Here is a 20,044-nt window from a genome sequence, read left to right on the forward strand (position 1 = left end):
ACAAGTATTGTGTATGTATTTTGTTACATTTATTCCTAATTATTTCACATTTTTTCATAGCACTATTTTAATGTTACTGGTTTAAAAAAATTATTTTCCAGGAATTCACTACTGGCATATAGAAAGACACTTGCTTCTTGTATATGGACTCTGTAACCTTTGAGTTTGCCTAACTCACTTATTTTTTTCTAGTGGCTTCTTTGGTAGATTTAAAAAAAAAATTTTCCATATGGGTAATCATGCTATCTGACTACATGACCCTGACTACAGGGTCTTCTCTTGGCTTATTTCCTGCCTAATGTATGGACTTATTGTGAGAATATTACTGAGTCACAGAGTGAATAAGCCATGAATTAAAAGGACACTTGAAAATTTTAGCCAAATCCTCTTTGTTTCTGAAATATGTAAAAGCCACTTAGACTTTGTGGGCTAGTTTATCATGTACTGTGTTTTGCTTTTGTCTTTCTTTGTACTTTTAAAAAATAAACTTTTGATAACATAAAAACTGGAAAATTCACAAATCATGTATTTAGTTCAATGAATTATCATGCTGGAGGTTTTTGATTTATAAGCTTTATTTGTGGTTATTTATGTAACTTGAAAAATTAAAAGGCAGTTCTCCAGAAGAGGTATTACCTTAGGCTAAAGAATTTCTTTATTAACTTGAACTTTAATATCTAATAATCATCTGTATTAAATATGAGACTTAATGATGACTAAAATTTTTATTGAATCATAATTACTCCTAACATTTCTTTAGTGTTCATATTACTTTATATCCTTGTGCTTTCTTAGTTCAACTTTTGAATATCTAATCACCATGTTTCCAGCATAACTGAATTTTTTCTGTCATTAACAGTTTATTTTATTCTGCCGTATCTCCATCACATTATTTCAGTAACTTTTATTTGGCTGATTGAAGCAGGAAAAGTGAGTAGTAGGAAAAAGAAGGGTAGAAAATGAAGATTGACTAATTTAGGGTACCAGTAAATGTCATCTTACCTGCTTGGTAAATTGGATTTTGAACTTTTCATTTCTTGTGTTATAAAATTGTACATCCATTCTTTTTGCTATGCAACTTTTCAGTAATTCCCACTGAAGTAGGCCAAGTATATTTCTATGTCCCACTGATGTCGCTCTTGGTTCTATGACTTGCTTGGGCCAGTAGAATGTTAGTGAACAGAGATCTTAAATATGGTCCTCTCCTTTAACTTGGCCTCCTGCAGTCCTTTGATGTACCGTGAGAAGAGCATGTCCCACATATTCACTCCCCCTTCAGTGACTAGACCAAATATGAAAGGCTTATCAGAATAGTTCTGAACCTGACAATTCAACCAAGGTCAGCTGACCTACAGTCAATCTGCAGACTTGTGAACATAAAAATAAATGTTGTAGACTACTGAGATTTTGAGGTTGTTAGAAGGAAAAACTGACTAATACAGTCAGGTTATGTGAATGCTTACCAGTACTTTACTTGAAATATATATATATATTTTTTTCTATAGCTACAATGAGTTCAAGCACAATTTATAGGACAAAGAAGGTGGAGGAAAATATTTTTAAGCAGAAAAGTAAACTAGGACATCCATACTGGACTAATTGCAGTATTATTCCTTAAGGAGTATTATTAGATTCTAAAATTATCAGCGAAGTTTTAACATTGAAACATTTCAAATGAAAAGAGGTACTTCACTAAATCAAGTGCATTCTTCTATATATATTGTTTGAAAAAATTTAATGCTGATTTTTCTCTAAAAGGATTGCTCAGTTCGGGAATTACACTAATGGCATGCCTCTTTGTAAACCTGTAAAATGCTGTAATTTGATATAAATAAGTCTCATGTCTGTTCATGAAAACACAAAGATTAGAAATCTAGTAAGAGAGAAATAAACTTGAAAAATAGATCCAGGAGATAATAATATTCATCTAATCACGATTCCAGGGAGAGAGAGAGGGAAAAAAAAAATGGTTGGAAGAAAAGAATTGGTCATCATAGTAAAAGAAAGGACCCAAAGACTAATGAGAATGAAAAAGTTAAGACCTATCTTGGTAAAATTTCTGAAATCCAAGGATAAGTAATCCTTGATTTCTATCAGCAGAAGTTTGGGGGAAAGATAATAGTGATCTGGACTTATGGTAGTGGTAGAAGAAATGAAGAGAATATGGTGGCATATTTGAAATCTATTTGAGGTTGATAATGTGCAGAATAGCTAGTGCATTTGTTACAAAGAGATGTGATAGGGAGAAATTAATGATTACTAGGCTTCTGGTTTGAATAAATATGTGAGTAGATGGTAAACTCTACACAATATTTTTAATTGAGGTTAAATTTTAACCATTTTAATGGTACAATTCAGTGGCTTTTAGTACATTTACAGTTTTATGTAATCATCGTTGCTATCTAATTCATCACCCCAAAAGGAAACCCTGTACCTATTAAGTAGCCACTCCTCAATCCTGAAGTCATCCCTGGCAACCTCTAGTCTACTTGCTGTCTGGATTTGCTCCTTCTGAACATTTCATATAAATGGAATCATACAACATGTGGCATTTTTTGTCTGGCTTCTTTCACTTAGGATAAAGTTTTCAAGGTTTATCAATGTATAGCATGAATCAAGCTTTCATTGTTTTTATTGCTAAATATTTCATTGTGTATACCACATTTTGTTTATTGATTCACCAGGTAATGACATACGAGTTGTTTCTGCTTTTTGGCTATTATGAATAATGCTGCTATGAACATTTGTGTTCAGGTTTTTGCTTGAAAACCTGTTTTCATTGCCTTTGGGTATATACATAGAAGAGGGATGGCTGGGTTCTATGGTAATTCTGTGATTAACTTTTTGAGGAACTGACACATTGTTTTACACAACAGCTAATCTTATATACCCACTAGCAATGTATGAAGGTTCTAATTTCTCTGTATCCTCATCAGCATTTTATTGTTGTTGTTGTTTTAATAGCTATCCTACTGAATGTGAAGAGGTATTTCATTGTGGCTTTGATTTGCATTTCTGTAATAACTAGTGATACTGAGTATCTTTTCATGTGCTTATTATTCATTTGTGTATCTTCTTTGGAGAAATGTCTGTTCAAGTCTTTGGCCTATTCTTAAATTGCATTTTGTCTTTTTGTTATTGAATTGTAGGAATTCTTTATATATTCTGCATTCCAGACTCTTATCAGATACTTGATTTGCAAATATTTTCTCCCATTCTAAGAGTTGTCTTTTCACTCTCATAAGTGTCTTTTGGTGCGCAAATGTTTTATCTTCCAGTTTACTAATGCTGTCTTCATCTGTGTCTAATTTGTTTTTTAATCCATCATTGAGTTTTTATTTTCATAATTTTAATTATTGCTCAAATTCTAAACTTTTATTTTCTTTAAATAGTAAGCATATTACTTTCTTCTTTTATTATACCATAACACAGACTTTTAATACAACATTTAGTCAGTATTTCTCAATAGAAGCTCTCAGCACTTTTGCCTCTAATTGGCTATGTCTAGGATCTACTGAAATACTACAAAAAGAACTGCATAAGTGGCTATTAACAAGAGATTGGTTAAATTATAAATACATGATATATCACAGCAGTTTTAAAAATGAGTTAGAATTACAAATGGTGAAATTGCAACTTTAGCACAATTGAAGACCTCAAGTGAGACCCTTGATTTAATCTTCTCAGTTTAGACCAATTATAATAATTTAAGACCATGTGCTTGTTTTTAAAATTTTTCCCCGTTTCCCCCTGCTTTTATTGAGATATGATTGACAAATACAAATTGTATATATTTAAGGTGTACAACATGATATTTTGCTGAATGTGAACATAGTGAAATGATTACCACAGTCAAGCCAATTAAGATATCTATCACTTCATATAGTTGCCCTTTCTTATGTGTATGTGAGAATACTTAAGATCTACTTTCTTAGTAAATTTTAAGTATACAATATATTATTATTAACTGTAGTCACCATGTTGTACATTTGTACATATGTCTCCAGAACTTGTTCATCTAATAACTGAAAGTTTTTACCCTTTGACCAGTATCTCCCTTTTGCCACCACCCCCCTACCCCCTAGCAACCACCATTCTCTCTGCTACTGTGAGTTTGACCTTATTTTTTAGGTTCCACATATAAGTGAGGTTATGTAGAAATTATTTATCTTTCTGTGTCTGGCTTATTTCATTTAGCATAATGTCCTCCAGTTTCATCCATGTTGTCACAAGTGGCAGGATTCCCCCCCTTTTTAAGGCTGAATAATATTCCTCAGTGTGTGTGTGTGTGTGTGTGTGTGTGTGTGTGTGTGTGTGTATAAAAATCACATTTTCTTTACCCATCAGTCTGTTGATGGACACTGAGGTTGTTTCCATATTGTGACTACTGTGAACAATGCTGCAGTAAACATGGGAGTGCAACTATCTCTTTGAGATAGTAATTTTATTTCCTTTTGATAAATACTCAGAAGTAGGATTGCTGGATCATATAGTAGTTCTATTTTTAATTTTTGAGACATCTCTATACTGTTTCCCATAATGGTTGTACCAATTTACATTCCCACCAACAGTGTATTAAGGTTCCCTTTTTTCCATACCATTGTCAATGCTTGTTATCTTTTGGCTTTTTAATAATAGCTGTACTAACAGGCGGAAGGTGATTTTGTGATTGTGATTTTGATTTTTTTAATTGATGATTATTGATGCTGAGCATCTTTTTGTATACCTGTTGGTCATTTGTATGTCTTCTTTGGGAAGATATTTATTCAGATCCTTTGCCCATTTTTAATTAGATTATTTGTTTTTTTACTATTGAATGTGAGTTTCTTATATATTTTCAATATTAATCCCATATCAGATATATGGTCTGCAAATATTTTCTCCCATTTTGTAGACTGCCTTTCATTTTGGTGATGGTTTCCTTTGCTGTGCAGAGACTTTTTATTTTAATGTGATCTCACTTGTTTACTTTTGTTTTTGTTGCTTGCACTTATGTCAAGTCCAAAACAAAATCATTGTCAAGATCAACTTCAAGGACCTTTTCCCTGATGTTTTCTTCTAAGAGTTTTATGGTTTCAGGTCTTATGTTTAAGTCTTTAACCCATTTTCAGTTGATTTTTGTGTTTGAAATAAGATAAGTATCCAATTTTATCCATTTGCTTGTGGCTATTCAGTTTTTCCAACACTATTTATTGAAGACTATCCTTTCCCCATTGTGTATTCTTGGTGCCCCTGTGGAAGATTAGTTGACTACATAGGTTTATTTCTAGGTTTTCTATTCTGTTCCGTTGGTCTGTTTGTCTGTTTTTATACTAGTAGTCAATTGTTTTACTACAGCTTTGTAACATAATTTGAAATCAAGAAGTATGATGTCTCTATAACTTTGTTCTTCTTGCTCAAGACTACTTGATTACTATAGCTCTTCAGAGTCTTTTGTGGTTCCATATAAATTTTAGGATTATTTTTCTCTTTCTATGAAAAATACCATCAGAATTTTGATAAGGATTGCATTGAGTCTGTAGATTACTTTGGGTTTGGGTAGTATGGACATTTTAACAGTTACTAATTCTTACAGTCCATGAACAGATATCCAAGATGTCTTTCCATTTATTTGTATCTTCAGCTTCTTCATCTGTGTCCTATAATTCTCAATATATAGACCCTTCACCTCTTTGGTTAAATGCATTTTAACTAAGTATTTTAATCTTTTTGATGTTAAGCATACTACTTTAAATTCTGTGCCTTATTATTCTGTAGTCTGTATTCCCTCTGAAACTATTTTTCATGGTCTTTCTCATTTGCTCATTTCATGTTATCTTATCTCTTTGTTATTGTTAATTAAGGACCAGATATTGTGTATGAAAAACTGGAAATAATTTGAGACCTATGATGGTATCTCCCTCTAAAAAGATTTATGTTTATTTTTGGCAGGCACTAGCAATCCAAGATTGCCTTAATTATAATTTTGTTTTAGACTTTGGAGCTGATCTTTAGTCCTGTATAGGCAAGTCTAGTTTTGGTTTATACTTACTCCTAGAGTATAGCCCTTTGGGGTTCCAAACAAAAGTGTTGGAGTTTTATCAGCTCCCCCTTCACAACTTGGTTCTCCCTGCATTCCAGTATTTGTCCTCCCAGCTCTATTCTTGTGCCCCTATGGAAGATTAGTTGACTACATAGGTTTATTTCTACATAGGTGTATTTCTAGCTCTATAAAACTGTAGGTAGCTTCTCAGCCTTTCAGGTGCCACTAAGTAAAAAGTAGCCCCAAATACCCGGCTTCAGTCTTTTCCTTGTAATTCTTCATCATGCTTTTAACTCTCCAGTACCTTTAAGAAGATTTTAAAAATGTATACAGTTCTAGTTTTTCTTAGGGGAAAATTGATCCGAAGTATATAATCTTCCATTACCAGAAGTAGAAGTCAGTAGTATATAAGTAAAAGTAAACAGCATCTGACTTAACTCTTCTTTAAATGTTTGATCAGAGTCAAAGATCACCGTATAATTTTGTGTACTTTCTTGGAGAAAGAGAATAAGAAATAGAGTTACAGTGCTCCCTCTACCAGTTGTACATATTGGATCATCAAGCATGTGAATATCTTCTTTCATGTTTGTCTTATCAGGGAAAACAATTGAAGGCTAATTTCAACACTTGCTGCTTTGTACTATAATTATTATTTTAATATGACTGCATTGCTCACTAGACAATGAGCCCCTTACAAGGAGCAATCCTAGTTCACTTTCCTAGTGCTAGACCTGAAGTTAAGTACCTAGGAAGTGTAGAAATGAATGTATATGTTGAAACTACCTTATTTGTCCTTTCACAGTGAGAATCAATATCAGTATATGCTGTGCTGAGCCATCCTAAAATATACATTTTAGTAGAGAAGAATTTTAATAGAAAAATCTTTTCTGACCAGCTCTTTTGTTCCATCCTTTTCTGTATAACAGGTGGCATCTCCACAGAAAGCGACTGTGCTTTTGAGCCAGACTACGCCGTCCCACCACTTCCAGTGAGTGAAGGTATGCAGCACATTCGGATTATGGAGGGCATGTCTCGCTCTCTTCCATCCTCCCCCTTACTCACACATCAGTCTATCAGTGTTCGGCTCCAACCTGTGAAGAAGTTAACTGGTAAGGACTTTACCTAAATTTAGTATGTTTAACAGGAAAGCTAACAGTATGACACATTAGGTCATATCAGATATGTTTATGTGCATCTTCAGGTTTTTTCCTCTTTGGCCTTACTAATGTCACAGACTCTTGGAAAAGTGGAGCTCCTACTGATTTTAATTTAGGGAATTAGAATAGTGCTCAAACTGACAGATTGATGTATTTATTTTCTAAATGATCCATCTGTTGTGGACATATTTTTCTAGGCTTTCAGGAAATTTCTAGTTTTGCCAGAATATACTGTTGTTCTGATTTCATTTATCAGCTTGTTCATGTCAGATGAACAGATGGAGATATTGTAATTTTAGAATAATAAAATCTTCACAGTTCCAAAGGTACATCAGTCATTTTTTTGGTTTGATATCCTGATTTGTGTATTTCATACCTATTTTTAAAAGCTGATTTAGATATTTACCTCTCCATGGTACAGTGCTCCAACTTTACTATCATTCATACATAAGTTGTGGATTGCATTGACTTTAATATGATCTCACAATATGTATTGTGCAGTCAGATCAAGTTGTTAGATGTGAAACTGTGTTTATATTAAATGAACTTTTACCCCTTTAAGCTTTTCCAGGGAAGAATTTTTAATACATTAAATGATACTTATGAGGGAAAATATTTAAGCCTAGGTCACTTTGTTAGATTTCTTTTAACATTACTGGTTTATATCCTGTGTCACTAAGTTGACTGGTGTTGATGGGTTATGAGTGTATATTGGCAAGAAATTAAATCATTCCCAGAGGATATATTGTCTTCTTCCTATGTGTCTGGCATTGAGCTGGACAGTAGAGGGGTTTGATTATCAAATGATGCTTCAGAATAAAATATGTGATAGAGGGGAAAGTGGGATTTTCAGACTTTTGTCTATTTGGAATGAAATTTTTACAGTGTTTATAATTTTCATTAAAATAATAGTATTTCTTTATTCTGTAGTTCCACAAAGCTTAAATCATGCCTCTTTAAGGTTGCACAAGATATGTCATGCCCTTCATGTTTATTGTTTTTTAGGCATCTTCAAATAACTGAGTCAAAGTCTACTCGTCCTTGGTAAAAATCAGTAAAATAGTGTAATAACATTTACTAAAATAATTATTCCCTTCCGATTTCTGAAAATAGGATAAATTTTCAATGCTGAAACCCCCTCCTAACTTTTTTTTTAACAGTTTAATGTATTACTGGTTACTGAAAATACACGTAACCAAATCTAATGGCTGTCAAGTGATGTGCTTCATTTTACCACACATTTTGGAAGAAATAGCAGGAAAAGTTCAGTTTCCTTATAGAAATTAGCTGAATTGCCTGAGGTTTGGAGATACCACTTTTGTATCCCATTTGTCTATCCCAGTTTCAATTTCAACTTAAATAGGCAACCTTTAGATAACCTAAAAGATAAATATATTTAGTAACAAAGTCAACAACATGCCTAATACCACAGAGGTGATACAGGGAAGCAGTAATAAGAGATATTCTTGGTTAATTACATGTATGAGCTATTCAGTTTCAACTTCACAGTGCTTGAAGTATAAGTATCCTCTAAATTGCTTTGTTTTATTTACTGAAGAGATTGTCAAAGGCTTAAGAATTTAAAGATTGAGAATGAATTTTTAAATATATGAATGAAAGAAATCTGTCTCCTGAAAAAGAATGCCATGAAAATTTTTCTGTGGCCAATTTTCTGCCAAGTGAAGCAGATGATAAGAATTTTCTGGTTTAACCTGGAATGAAACTACTTTGAAATTTAAATTAAAAATCTTACTTCATAGATTATTCATCAGTTATCTTTCCTTCCCTAATTATATTTTGCCATAAATAAGAAAAAAGAAAGTTAAATGGAGAGAGAGTAGCTAATCATAAGGAAATGTCCTCCAGAGAATGGTTCTTAACAAAATACATTAATTTAATATGGCCATTAGGGCTACCCTTACTAATTTATCCTTATCCACACATTTAAACTTTCAAGTGCCTTATCTTCCTTGTGTTCGTATTACCAACCAAACGTGAATAAACTGGCCCAGAATAGTCATCTTTTTAAAATTTCTTTCTAAGTTTCTAATATTTAGTCTCCTGTCTCTGCCATGCTCAAGGTAGTTTGCTTATTATTCTTGTGTGGTTTTTACATAATCGTTAAACAGGTATTTGTTTAGGACCTACCAAATGCCAGGCACTTCTCTAGACACAGTAAGTAGAGTGGAGGAAAAGACAGTTAAGGCCCCACCTTCAAGGTATTTATATTCCAGTTGGGAAGGAGATGGATAATAAACATATAACCAATAAGTAAATATTTTAATTTTAGATAGTATCAAGCACTATGAAGGTAATACAGAAGGAAATAGGATAGAGAGAGACTGGGGTGAAGGTAGATTTCTTTCTATTGATCAGTCAGGAAGAGTTGGAAGAGGAGATGGTTGAACTGAAGTCTGAGTAACAAAAAGAAGCCAGCCATGGGAGGATCTGGGATCAGAGCCTTCTGGGCGGAGGGAACAGGCAGAACAAAAGTCCTAAACAGAAAACTGTTGACATATTCAAGGAATAGAAAGAAAACAAGTGTGGCCTCAGCAAAATAAGTCAGAGGGGAGGGGAGAAAAAATAGTTGAAGAGACAGGCAGAAGCCAGAATTTTTAGGATCAAGGTGAGGAACCTGCTCTGTACGATTTTTAAGCAGAGTTGGAATGGGAAGTAATATGATCTGATTTACCTTTTAATCAGATCTTGGTGACAATGTGTAAAGAATGGAATATGAGGGTCTGGAGTATCCCATGTTCATTAACTTTGGATGTGTTTTCCTCATCTTTAATAGATCTTCAACTTCTGACAAATTAATAATAGTATTGAGAAAACAATTGATCATTTTTGTTTTATCTTGTAAAACAGAAACGTTTTCCTATTATTGTGATTATATAACCTTTGTGCTCTTAACATATTTATCTTAGTCCTTCACACAGGTGTACATGAAGATCCATTTCCAAATAGTTGGACTTATCTTTAGCCTCGAGGGAGTAAATATGTGGAAAGCTTGAAAACTAATTATTTGTGTGTGTGTGTGTGTGTGTGTGTGTGTATTGCTCTATTCAGTACAAGAACAAGTTACAGTAAAGGTGATTAAGAGAGAAACAGGCTCTGTGGTCATACTGCTTAAGTGTGTATCCCATCTCAGAGAAAGTCACTTACAACTGCATGCTTCTGTTTCTTCATTTGTAAATTGGGGTTAATAATACAGCCTACCTCACGGATAGTCATGCCTACCCATTGATGGTTATCACATTGTTTAATGTTTGTTTCAGACTGTATTTGGCAAATATTAAATGTTCAGAATGTACAAACTTTGTTTAAATTTGGTGAGAAGTTTTTAAAAAATTGCTTTTAATGTTAGATAACAATTTGGAACTTTAAAACTTTGCCTGTATTAAGAGTCATACTTTTTGATGAGTAATAGTAATAATGATAATCTCATTTGAATGCCTACCATGTGATATACACTTGTAAACTCATGTATTCTTCACATGTATCTCCATTTTACACATGAATAAACTAGGTCTTAGGTAAAATGTCTGCTCAAAATAATACAACTGGGAAGCAGTCAGACCCAAGATTAATACCCAGGCCTTTAAACCCCAAATTTGAAAATGAAACCAATGAAAAATTGAGGTTTAGAGAACTTAACTAGCTCACCCAAAGTACCTGGTATATTAATGAAGACTTTTTTGTTTAAAAAAAAAAGAAACAGAAGATATAGCCAAATGATATAAGCAATATAGGGAAACCGGAAGACCCTAGAGGTTGGTCAAGCCTCAGGGGTCATTTGGCTTAGGTGGACATTGCTCTGCATTGAGGGAAGCATGGAAGAGAGTGTGCAGAGACACACTGTTGTCCCCAGTTACCTGTGGTAATGGAATTGACACTGCTTTCTAGGTTCTTGTTCAGTGACCTTTCCAAGATATTCTTGTTCGTGGTATCATAAAGCCCCTCGGCATACTTCTTAAAATAAATATAGTTAGTTGAGAGTGCCAATAGTTGACTCATTCAGCACTTACTGAATTTATACTCCCTGCCTATTATGTACATGTACACTATAAGTTTAGTAAAAGTTAAATTTTGAGTGTTCACACTGTTGTTAGGGCTGTAAATTGGTACACCCTTTCTGTAGGATAGTTTGAAGTAGGTGTCAAAATTATAATGCACGTAATCTTTGACACAGCGATTTTATTGCTAAGAGTTTGTTTTACAAATAAATTTGAACAAGTTTGAAATGTATATGCGTGTGTAGTATTTGAATGTATACATTATTTATATAGTAAAAAATGAAAATTCAAGTATTAATAATAGTAATCCATTTGTGTTTTAAAATGATACACACATGCACAAACATACATCAGACATACATACGTTTAGTGGTGGAGTGGAAATACAATAACTCCGACTCAAAAGTGGGAGAGAGATGACATGAATTTTATTGTATACCCTTCTATAATGTTTGTATTTTTTGCCAGGTGTAGAACCTAATATCTCATAAGGCAACAAAATGGACCCTGACTGCCATTTCCTAATTGTGCAGACTTGTGCAAAATTGCTTAAATCTCTGTACTTCAGTTTCCTCGTTTCTAAAATAAGGATAATAATAGTATTCACCTCATAGAACTATTAAGAGAATTGGATGAGTTGATTTGTATAAAGCTCATCAGACAGTGTCTGACACAGAATAAGTAGTCAATTATTGTTAGCTACAATCAAAATTATAATTTTAAAATAGATTTAAATGAGTTTGCTATCAGCTGTGTCAAAGATGAAGTCTGACCTTTGGAAGGTGACCTTCAAATAATTTATTTTATTACCTTAAGTAAGTTCCTCTGCTTTTCTGAGGAGTAACCTTTAAATACTGATGTCATATGGATAGATAAAGTTTCTAGGAATTCTTTGTCCTGATTTTTTAAAAGTATTTGCTACCAGTAGATTGGAATGACCATGTAGCAATCCAATTTAGATGGTGAATTAGTCAGAATAACCAAGTTGATCCTGCTGCAGCCTGGTTATTTTAGATGCCAGCTAAGGCCAAAATATTAATTTTCATTGTAGATGAAATGGAAATATTGACTTGTTTCTGAGATGTCCTAGGAAAATTGCTTAAAGCTATTTTGAGATTGAAAAGAGCCTATACATAGTTAGTCTACATAGTCTGATATATTTTAGTGTACTTATGATATGTTCTTCACATAAGGATAAGTATCTTGGAATTTTTAGATACACTGGAATTTCAGATATTTAGTGAATTTTATTAGAAAAAAATACAGGGTTGCTGTGAAGATTGAATAAGTTTTCTTAAACATACAACCTAGCATGTAGCGAACATTGGATAAATGTTACTTTCCTTTTTGTTTTATATCTTAGATAAAATGGAAACATAGTTTTGAAAGAAATATTGAAAAGCCAATATGGAAATATAAAGAGCCTAGAAATCATGTTAGTCTACTTAGTCTGATTTATCTCAGCATACTCGTGGTACTGTTGTATAAGAGTAAATCCAGCCAAGGAGCAAGGTGGGGAGGGTGGCAGTGGTAGAAAATTACTAACAGGAGAAATCAAGGGTAGGGGGATTCTTGCTGAATTGACTTCACAGAATTCTCGCTACAACTAGGCTGGGGTGAGGCTTAGTCGAAACAAGGGTTCAGAGCAGCCTGCCTGACGTTCAGTTAAGGAGAGAGTCTGCCACTGTGTATATTTTGAGCACCTAAATGGCAACATACATTATCAAATAAAGAATTCTTTTGTGATGTTTACACACATTGGACTTGCAGCATAATTAAGTCTGTTCTCTTTGGATTTTACAGCAAATAATTTTCTGTTCAATAACTTTTTTTTTCTTATTTGAATGGAAGTCATTCATGCCGGGTAGAAGTATTATTTAGACCATTGTATTCATAGTGGGATTATATGCAGCTGTAGTACTGCTTTGTATATTTCACTGAACTATAGTAGTTCTGTCCTCCTACCTCTGTTCAACCACTACTAGGGAAAGTTTGCAAAAATGCCAAAATGTCCCTTAATGGCATAAGGGCCAAAAAAAAAAAATTTACATTTTTCGTACATTTTGACACTTAGAAGAGCAGTATATTAGTATGTTTGACTTCTTATAGCAAAATTCACAAGTGGTGGCTTTTTTGTAAGATTGAAACAAGGTTGAAGAGCCCAAAGGCTTACCTATTGGGCCTCCTTATCTATTCTATAAGCATGAATTAAAGTCTGAGGACCACAAGTGTAATGGAAGTAAATGGGCTTTTCTCTTAAACCAGGTTGAATCCCAGCATTGCCTCTTACTTATATGGTTATATGAAGCAAATTGGTTCATTTATGCTTTCTTTAGTTTCCTCTGATACAAAGAAGTGATAATGATTTACCTTTACATTTTAAAGCTATGAAAACTAAATTGAGATACTGTACACACAGCCTGGAGCATAGAAATGGAATAATTGATTCCTTTCTTCTAATTTTATGCATCCTCTCCGACACACAGACACACATACATACACATACACACACAGGCAAAAAAGGTAACAGAAAAAAGGAGATCAAACTCATGACTTTTACTGTAGTAAAATCTTTTTGTTAAATTGTTTATGGACAGTATTTCTCACTGTGAGGTTTCTAGACCACTTGTATTAGAAATACTTTGAGTGCTTCTTTTAAAAATGTAAATTGCAGAGTATTCACATTTACCTAATCAGTCCCACCTCAGAGTCTGTCTCATTAAATCTGGAGCCCAAGAATGTATATTTTTGGCAATCTGAAACACTATCTGAGAACTTACTTTAGATGTTGTCCTATTCTAGCATTAAGAATTTGTCTCTTAAAATCATTCAAAAACTATTTGGAAGATCATCTTTTAAAAATGTGTTACTTATTTATATGGAGAACTTAATCTAACCTTTTTGAACCAGTCTAACTTTGATTTAGAGTTGTTATGAACATGAAAAACTGAACTATAATATACCTTAGATGACCTGTAGAAGGCATATGGCAGTTTGTTCCTACACTGAGTATGCCCAAACCAATAAATACAGTTTGTCTGTTTTCTCCTCTAACCACAGAATCTCATTTGTTAGTTTTTGTTACTCTATTTTTGCCTGTCAACAGTTCTTCATCCTCTTCTAAGTGGAACTTAATGATGTGGGCTTAGAAATTATATCACTAAACCTGTCAACATGGTTGTGGAATTTACCAGGATGTTCTTTTTATGTGTTACTCTGGTGAGGATCAGCAGTATAAAGGAACCTTTGGACTCAAATACTCACATTTTAGGGTCTAATTTGACTTAGCCAAGTATATGCATGATCGAAAGAAACCATGATAGTGTTTTTTAGCAGAACTGAGTGGGCACCTGCCTATGAGAAGTTGTTCTTTATAAACTTGTGCTCAGTTTCCCATTTCCTTGTATCTCTCCTAATGGCCATTTCCTCCTACAATGTATTCTTTTTTATTTGAGGGCTAATATTTTCTAGAATAAAATAGAATAGAATAAAATAAAAGAATAGAATAGAATAAAAGTATTCCTAGGAAAATTACAGCATATGCTACAAGTAAGGATCATTCCCGGGGAGATATTTTTATAGTTTTCTTGTGAAGCTGTTGTTATCAGACTTCATCTGTGTAAAATAAAAAAGAAAAAGATTCCTGATATGTCTCCTTTTTCTGATGTACAAGTTACCTGGTAAGCAAATGAGCTGACCCCCTACTTTCTTTTTCTTAGTCGTTGTTCGGTTAGATCTCAGTCCTAGGAAACTGAGTCACCTCAGCTAGTCTAAACAGGAAGACCTTTAGCAAAGGGTTATGGTAGCTTCCAGAATCTCGAGCAGGGCCTGAATGCAACCAGGAACTCTCACCACCTTACAATCCTAAAGGAACACCACTGCCTCTGTCACAGTTGCCCTGGAGGAACCAGATGCCTCCACCTTAGAGTTTATCATATGCTAGTTTATTTCTCTTTTTTTCTGGTGTGCATATTATGTTTGTTGTATGTCTGTTTGAATGTTTTTATTAGAAAACAAGAAATACTGGAAGTAAATGTACTGTTCATTTAACTCAAGGAGAGAGAAGAACAAGTAAACATAAAAGAAGTAATCAAGAAAATTAAAAGCAAAAATGAATATAACTAAAAAGCAATAAAAATTCTTGATCAGTAAAACCACAGACAATTTCATTGAAAAGATTAAGAGAGTAAAAAAATCTTTGACAGGTATGATTTTCCATCAAAGTGGAAAAGAGGAGAGAGAAAAGACAAATAACAGGTACAACACATAGAACAAGAAATGAAATAGCCACTGATGATAATGTTTTTTATTATAACAGAATGTAGTATAAGGTTTATAGCAAAACAACATTTTAAAAAACTCTAGATAAATGGAAGAAAACAAACTGTAACATTGAGTCAAGTAAACTTAAAAATATGACTAATCCAGTAACCACAGACATCAGAGAACCCTAAGAGTCAACAGGTCCAGATGATTTTATAGGCAAGTTTTACTAAACTTTTAGGTAATAATAATAGTAATAGTAATAATAGATAATGTATTTGGAGCTGTTTCTATGTTCCAGTCTGAAGTGCTTTACATAGTAAGCAAATTTAATTTTCACAGCAATCTGAGTGGATAGTGGCTTCTGTGTGAAAACTTGCAATGGTGGCAAGCTTTCTACTTAGCCTATTCCTTTGTTGAATAGTTTTAACCATCAATTTTCTATTTACATATATGCAAATATCCTCTGTTGCTCCCACTCATTCGTCCTACTTCTGCCTTTTAGAGCTATATGACGTAAATGAACCTCCTGTTTCATATGGCAGTCCTTTATACCCTGGAAAGCCATTATCATATCTGCTTTCTCTAGCTTAACAGATTTCATGTAAGATTTGTTCAGTATCAAGATGGTACTATATCTTGTTATCTCCTTCATCTTCTTGTCTAGTAACCATATCAAAATAGACATGGATTATTTTGGAATTACTTTTCTTTGTGACCCTTTATTGGCCCTTTATTTAGTGAGCGTTTTTCCTCTTACAAAGGTTTTATGTAAACTACTTAATATCGATATTTTGCCATCTTCTAGTCCTGTAGCCCTGCTAATTTCCTGGGTTTTCAAAGATTGCTCTTAGTAGTTTCATGTTGCTGTCTTCGTGTTCCTTTAGAACTCAAATGTAAATTGTGTGGGCCTGGATTTCAGGCGTATGTTTTTGAACTCTGGTGACTTCTTAACAATGTTTATTCTACCCTTTTTTAGTTTAAGTATAATTAACGGAGAACATTAAAGCAAAATAAGGGTTGGGTAATTGTTCTGTGTTTCTTGCTTAGAGGCAGGATGTTGTTAAGCATGGCAAACTTTGGAGTGAGTTACACTTGTTATATAGAGTTCAAGCCCTAACTCTGCCACTTCCACTTAAGTCCTCTGAACATATTTTCTAATCTGTATTATAATATTGTTATTATCATTGTTCTTATTGTTATTTCTACCTCACAGGCTATCGTATGGATTAGGAAGATATTATGGATGTTAAGTACAGCTGATTCATAAATGGAAGCTTGGAACAAAATCATTACTTCCATTGTCTTTCCCATGTAATAGATCAGAACTTCCCAGGTTTATCTTTTTATTCTAAAAATATCACAGCAATCCTTTTTTTGCTATCTTAAAAGCATAGCTCATCTCACTAGGGGCTGTATTCTTCCTTGACAGTGTAATTAGAGGGTTTTCTGCTCCTTTGATTGTGTCCTCTCTTTGTGTATTTCTGTTTTGGACACAAATCCATCTTTATCAGAAAATTTGTGGTATGGCCATATTTATTTCTTTATATTCTTTCATACATTTGTGATTGTATAAATTACTTTTAAAACTTTTGATATATACTGTATTCTCTTTTAGAATTATGGAATATTGGCTCATAGCTTCTTTTCTTTTTTTTTTTTAAAGAAATCTGCTTGCCTAAAATATGAGGTGTAGATTTGACTTTTTCCAATATTTCTATAAGAGGGGTGGCCCAATGAAGGATCAAATGAGGGACACTTAGGATCTGAGGTAGAGGAGGCTAATTAGTAAAATGCAGTCTGGTCTACACAGACCCTAAACATTAGGGTAATCAGCAGTATGTAGTTGTTGTATGTCCCAGGAAATAGGTGGAACATATTAATCCAAGGGAATCTACAGGCAGACAGGCACAGTTCCGGAGGGGGCAAGTGGTTAACATCAAAGAAAGTGTTTAACAATGAGAACCTATCAGAAAGAAGTATTTTGCTTTCAGCAGGTCTTTATGGAATAATGATATAGATATACCTATAATGTGGCAGAGTTAAGGCTCAGAACTTTAGGCCCAAAAGAACCAATAGTGCCCTGCTGGTCAAGAGCCTGGCCTTTCCCGTTGGAAAAATAACCGGCTTAAAATTTCACACTCATCCATTGTAAGCTGTATATGTGGACAGATTAACACTTTCTGAGCTTCTATTTCTTCATATGTACAGAAAGAATAATAATACCTTAGAGCTGAAAGGAATACAGAAATGTCTGTAGAGAGTTTCTCTATGTGCCTGGCACTTACTGTGTAAAAGATGTAAGTTTGATTTGACAGTTACTACCATGAAGCTCTGTAACATTCAGTACTATGGTCTGAATGTAATTTTCAATATTTGAAAGAACCTAAAAGAAAATACACATTTACTTGTCATAAAATTACACAGGCTAGCTTATTTTGCTTTGGACGAAATTATATCACCTTTATGTGATCAACTTATATTTATTTGAAACTCCAGTTAGTAGTTTATTATATGTTTGTTTAAATTAATAAATAAAATTTTTGACAGACAGAATCTTTCAAAATTTAAGTCTGTATGGGGAAAATAATAAAAGGAATCCTAATAGGTGAAAAGGATGGAAATTACTTGGTTAATAATTTTCCTTTTTCTCTAGTGTAGGGTGTTTCTAAGAGTTGAATACCACGTTAAAAGATGGCAATGAAGTTTACAGAAAAAGAAGTCTTCATTGTCCATACTTCCTTTGTGATCTTCCCCGGAAAACTCACCATGACTTTATGTCATAGACCCTAGGAAGTCTGTTTTTACACTTAATTGTCCCTGTTTTCTTTACTTGCTTATCTACCCATGTGCTGTGGAATGTGAGCAGTTCAAAAAGTATCAAATGTTGAATGTAAGTACTAAACAATCTTGATCATCAGTAATACTTCTCAGTCACAAAGCATCACGAAGGGCAAAAAGTAAATATCCATGATTCAAAAGAAATCCTCTTAGTGACTCACCAAACAGGAAGTAATGATAGTATGGGATTATATACAGCTTAGCACAGGATATTATCCACATTATAATAACAGAACTTATTACAATGCTAAACTATATTTTTTCCTTATTATAGGAAATTATGTGCCCTAATTGATGTATTCACCTTGCAAGAGTAATAAATACATGGCATGACAGAATATTCCCTTTCAGGTGAACGTTTTAAACACCAGAGGGAGGGTTCCAAAGGACATTTTCTTTATTATAAATACATTACCCCATGGTCATTCATTCTTTCATGTCATTTGCTGGCATTTTAAAAAATAAGAAATACAGCCATTTGAGAATCATCTATGTATATGGGTGATCTGTTTTGTTTAGACATAATGAGCAGTGCTGTGATATATACTGAATTTGTGATATGTAATGTATTTCTGTTTTCTGAAAATGACTTTAAAAAGAAGCCATATGTGTATCTGTGTTACTTAGTGAATTAAGTAAAGTGAGAGAAAGGAGATTTATAAGTGTATCTTGTAGCTCAGTGTGCCCTTTTATGTTAAACTTACCAATAAAAATATTCTGAAAGAGCTAACTGCCAGCTAATAATCTTTTTCAAATATTGGAGTTGTAATTTAGAGATAGCAATGCACATTTGAGGAAATTTTATCAGGGGTAGGTAATAAGTCAACATATCAAATGAAAACTATTTATAATAAAAATTATCCTTAGAAATCCCTTAAATATCATTCATAGCATTCATTAAACAGAAATACAGCTTCTTAATATATCCAACCCTGCCAGTTTTTTTAAACTCTTTTATTGATCACGAGATGAACTGTTGGCTTATGTGTAGAGGCCATATTATATGATTTTTAAGAGTTTATTTCTTTCTCTTCTCTGTTAGTTGTCGCTCTTGTTGCAAGTTGAAGTCCTGTTCTGGAGCAGTGGCCATTCCTAGGAAAGGAAAAAACCCACATTAGAAATCTGGCCAAAACTTGAATTGCTATAAGTAGGATGGATGCTTTCTTACTTCTGTGACAATAGAGATTTAATTTATTCACCTTTTCATAAATATTACCCTATATTTAAGCACTAGAGAGTTTAGCACTGATGATGATTTCTTAGAAAAAGCTTATAAAGGGAGAAGATTGGGAAAAGAATAAAAAGAGTATAAAACTCTGTGTAAGGTTTAGAATGATTTACCTAAATTAGTCATAAGGGAGTTAAAAATTAATAGTCAGGGGAATAGCTGAGTCCCTTAAATCTCTTTCTAGCCTTACCTTAAGTTAAACTCAATTTTTCAGAAAACAAAAACCAAACCAAACCTATATACTTTGTCTTTTAAAGTGTCTTAACCATGTCCTCATCCCTATCAGCTCCTACAAAGCATAAGTAACATTAAGATGAAAGTCAGTGAAAAAATGATTTATTGTCCAAGTTTGCATTTTTTATAAAATTATTCTGAAATCCACCTAATGCATGCATCAGCTCAATTTGATTTGTGGGAGAGTGGAAGTTGCCCATTTTTCTTAAAATGTTGAGTTATCGATATTCTAAAAGACACAAAGAGAATTTCTCTCAAAAATAGCCACTGAGGCAAGAAAATA

At 33.4% G+C, this 20,044-nt stretch overlaps 1 protein-coding gene across 5 annotated transcripts in view; it reads left to right on the top strand.

Annotated features, from left to right (window-relative positions):
- Positions 1-20,044, top strand: part of TANC2 (tetratricopeptide repeat, ankyrin repeat and coiled-coil containing 2) — a 309,551-nt gene that overhangs the window by 103,153 nt on the left and 186,354 nt on the right. For 3 of the 5 annotated variants that reach the window (XM_015235187.3, XM_031685573.2, XM_031685578.2), the window contains exon 4: positions 6,949-7,131. In XM_015235187.3, the coding sequence (XP_015090673.1) occupies positions 6,949-7,131 (183 nt within the window). The remainder of the gene's footprint in view (positions 1-6,948; positions 7,132-20,044) is intronic. The other 2 variants (XM_031685574.2, XM_031685577.2) reach the window with 1 other exon arrangement.

Source organism: Vicugna pacos, chromosome 16, assembly GCF_048564905.1.
Source record: "Vicugna pacos chromosome 16, VicPac4, whole genome shotgun sequence".
In the NCBI taxonomy this organism is placed as follows: domain Eukaryota; kingdom Metazoa; phylum Chordata; class Mammalia; order Artiodactyla; family Camelidae; genus Vicugna; species Vicugna pacos.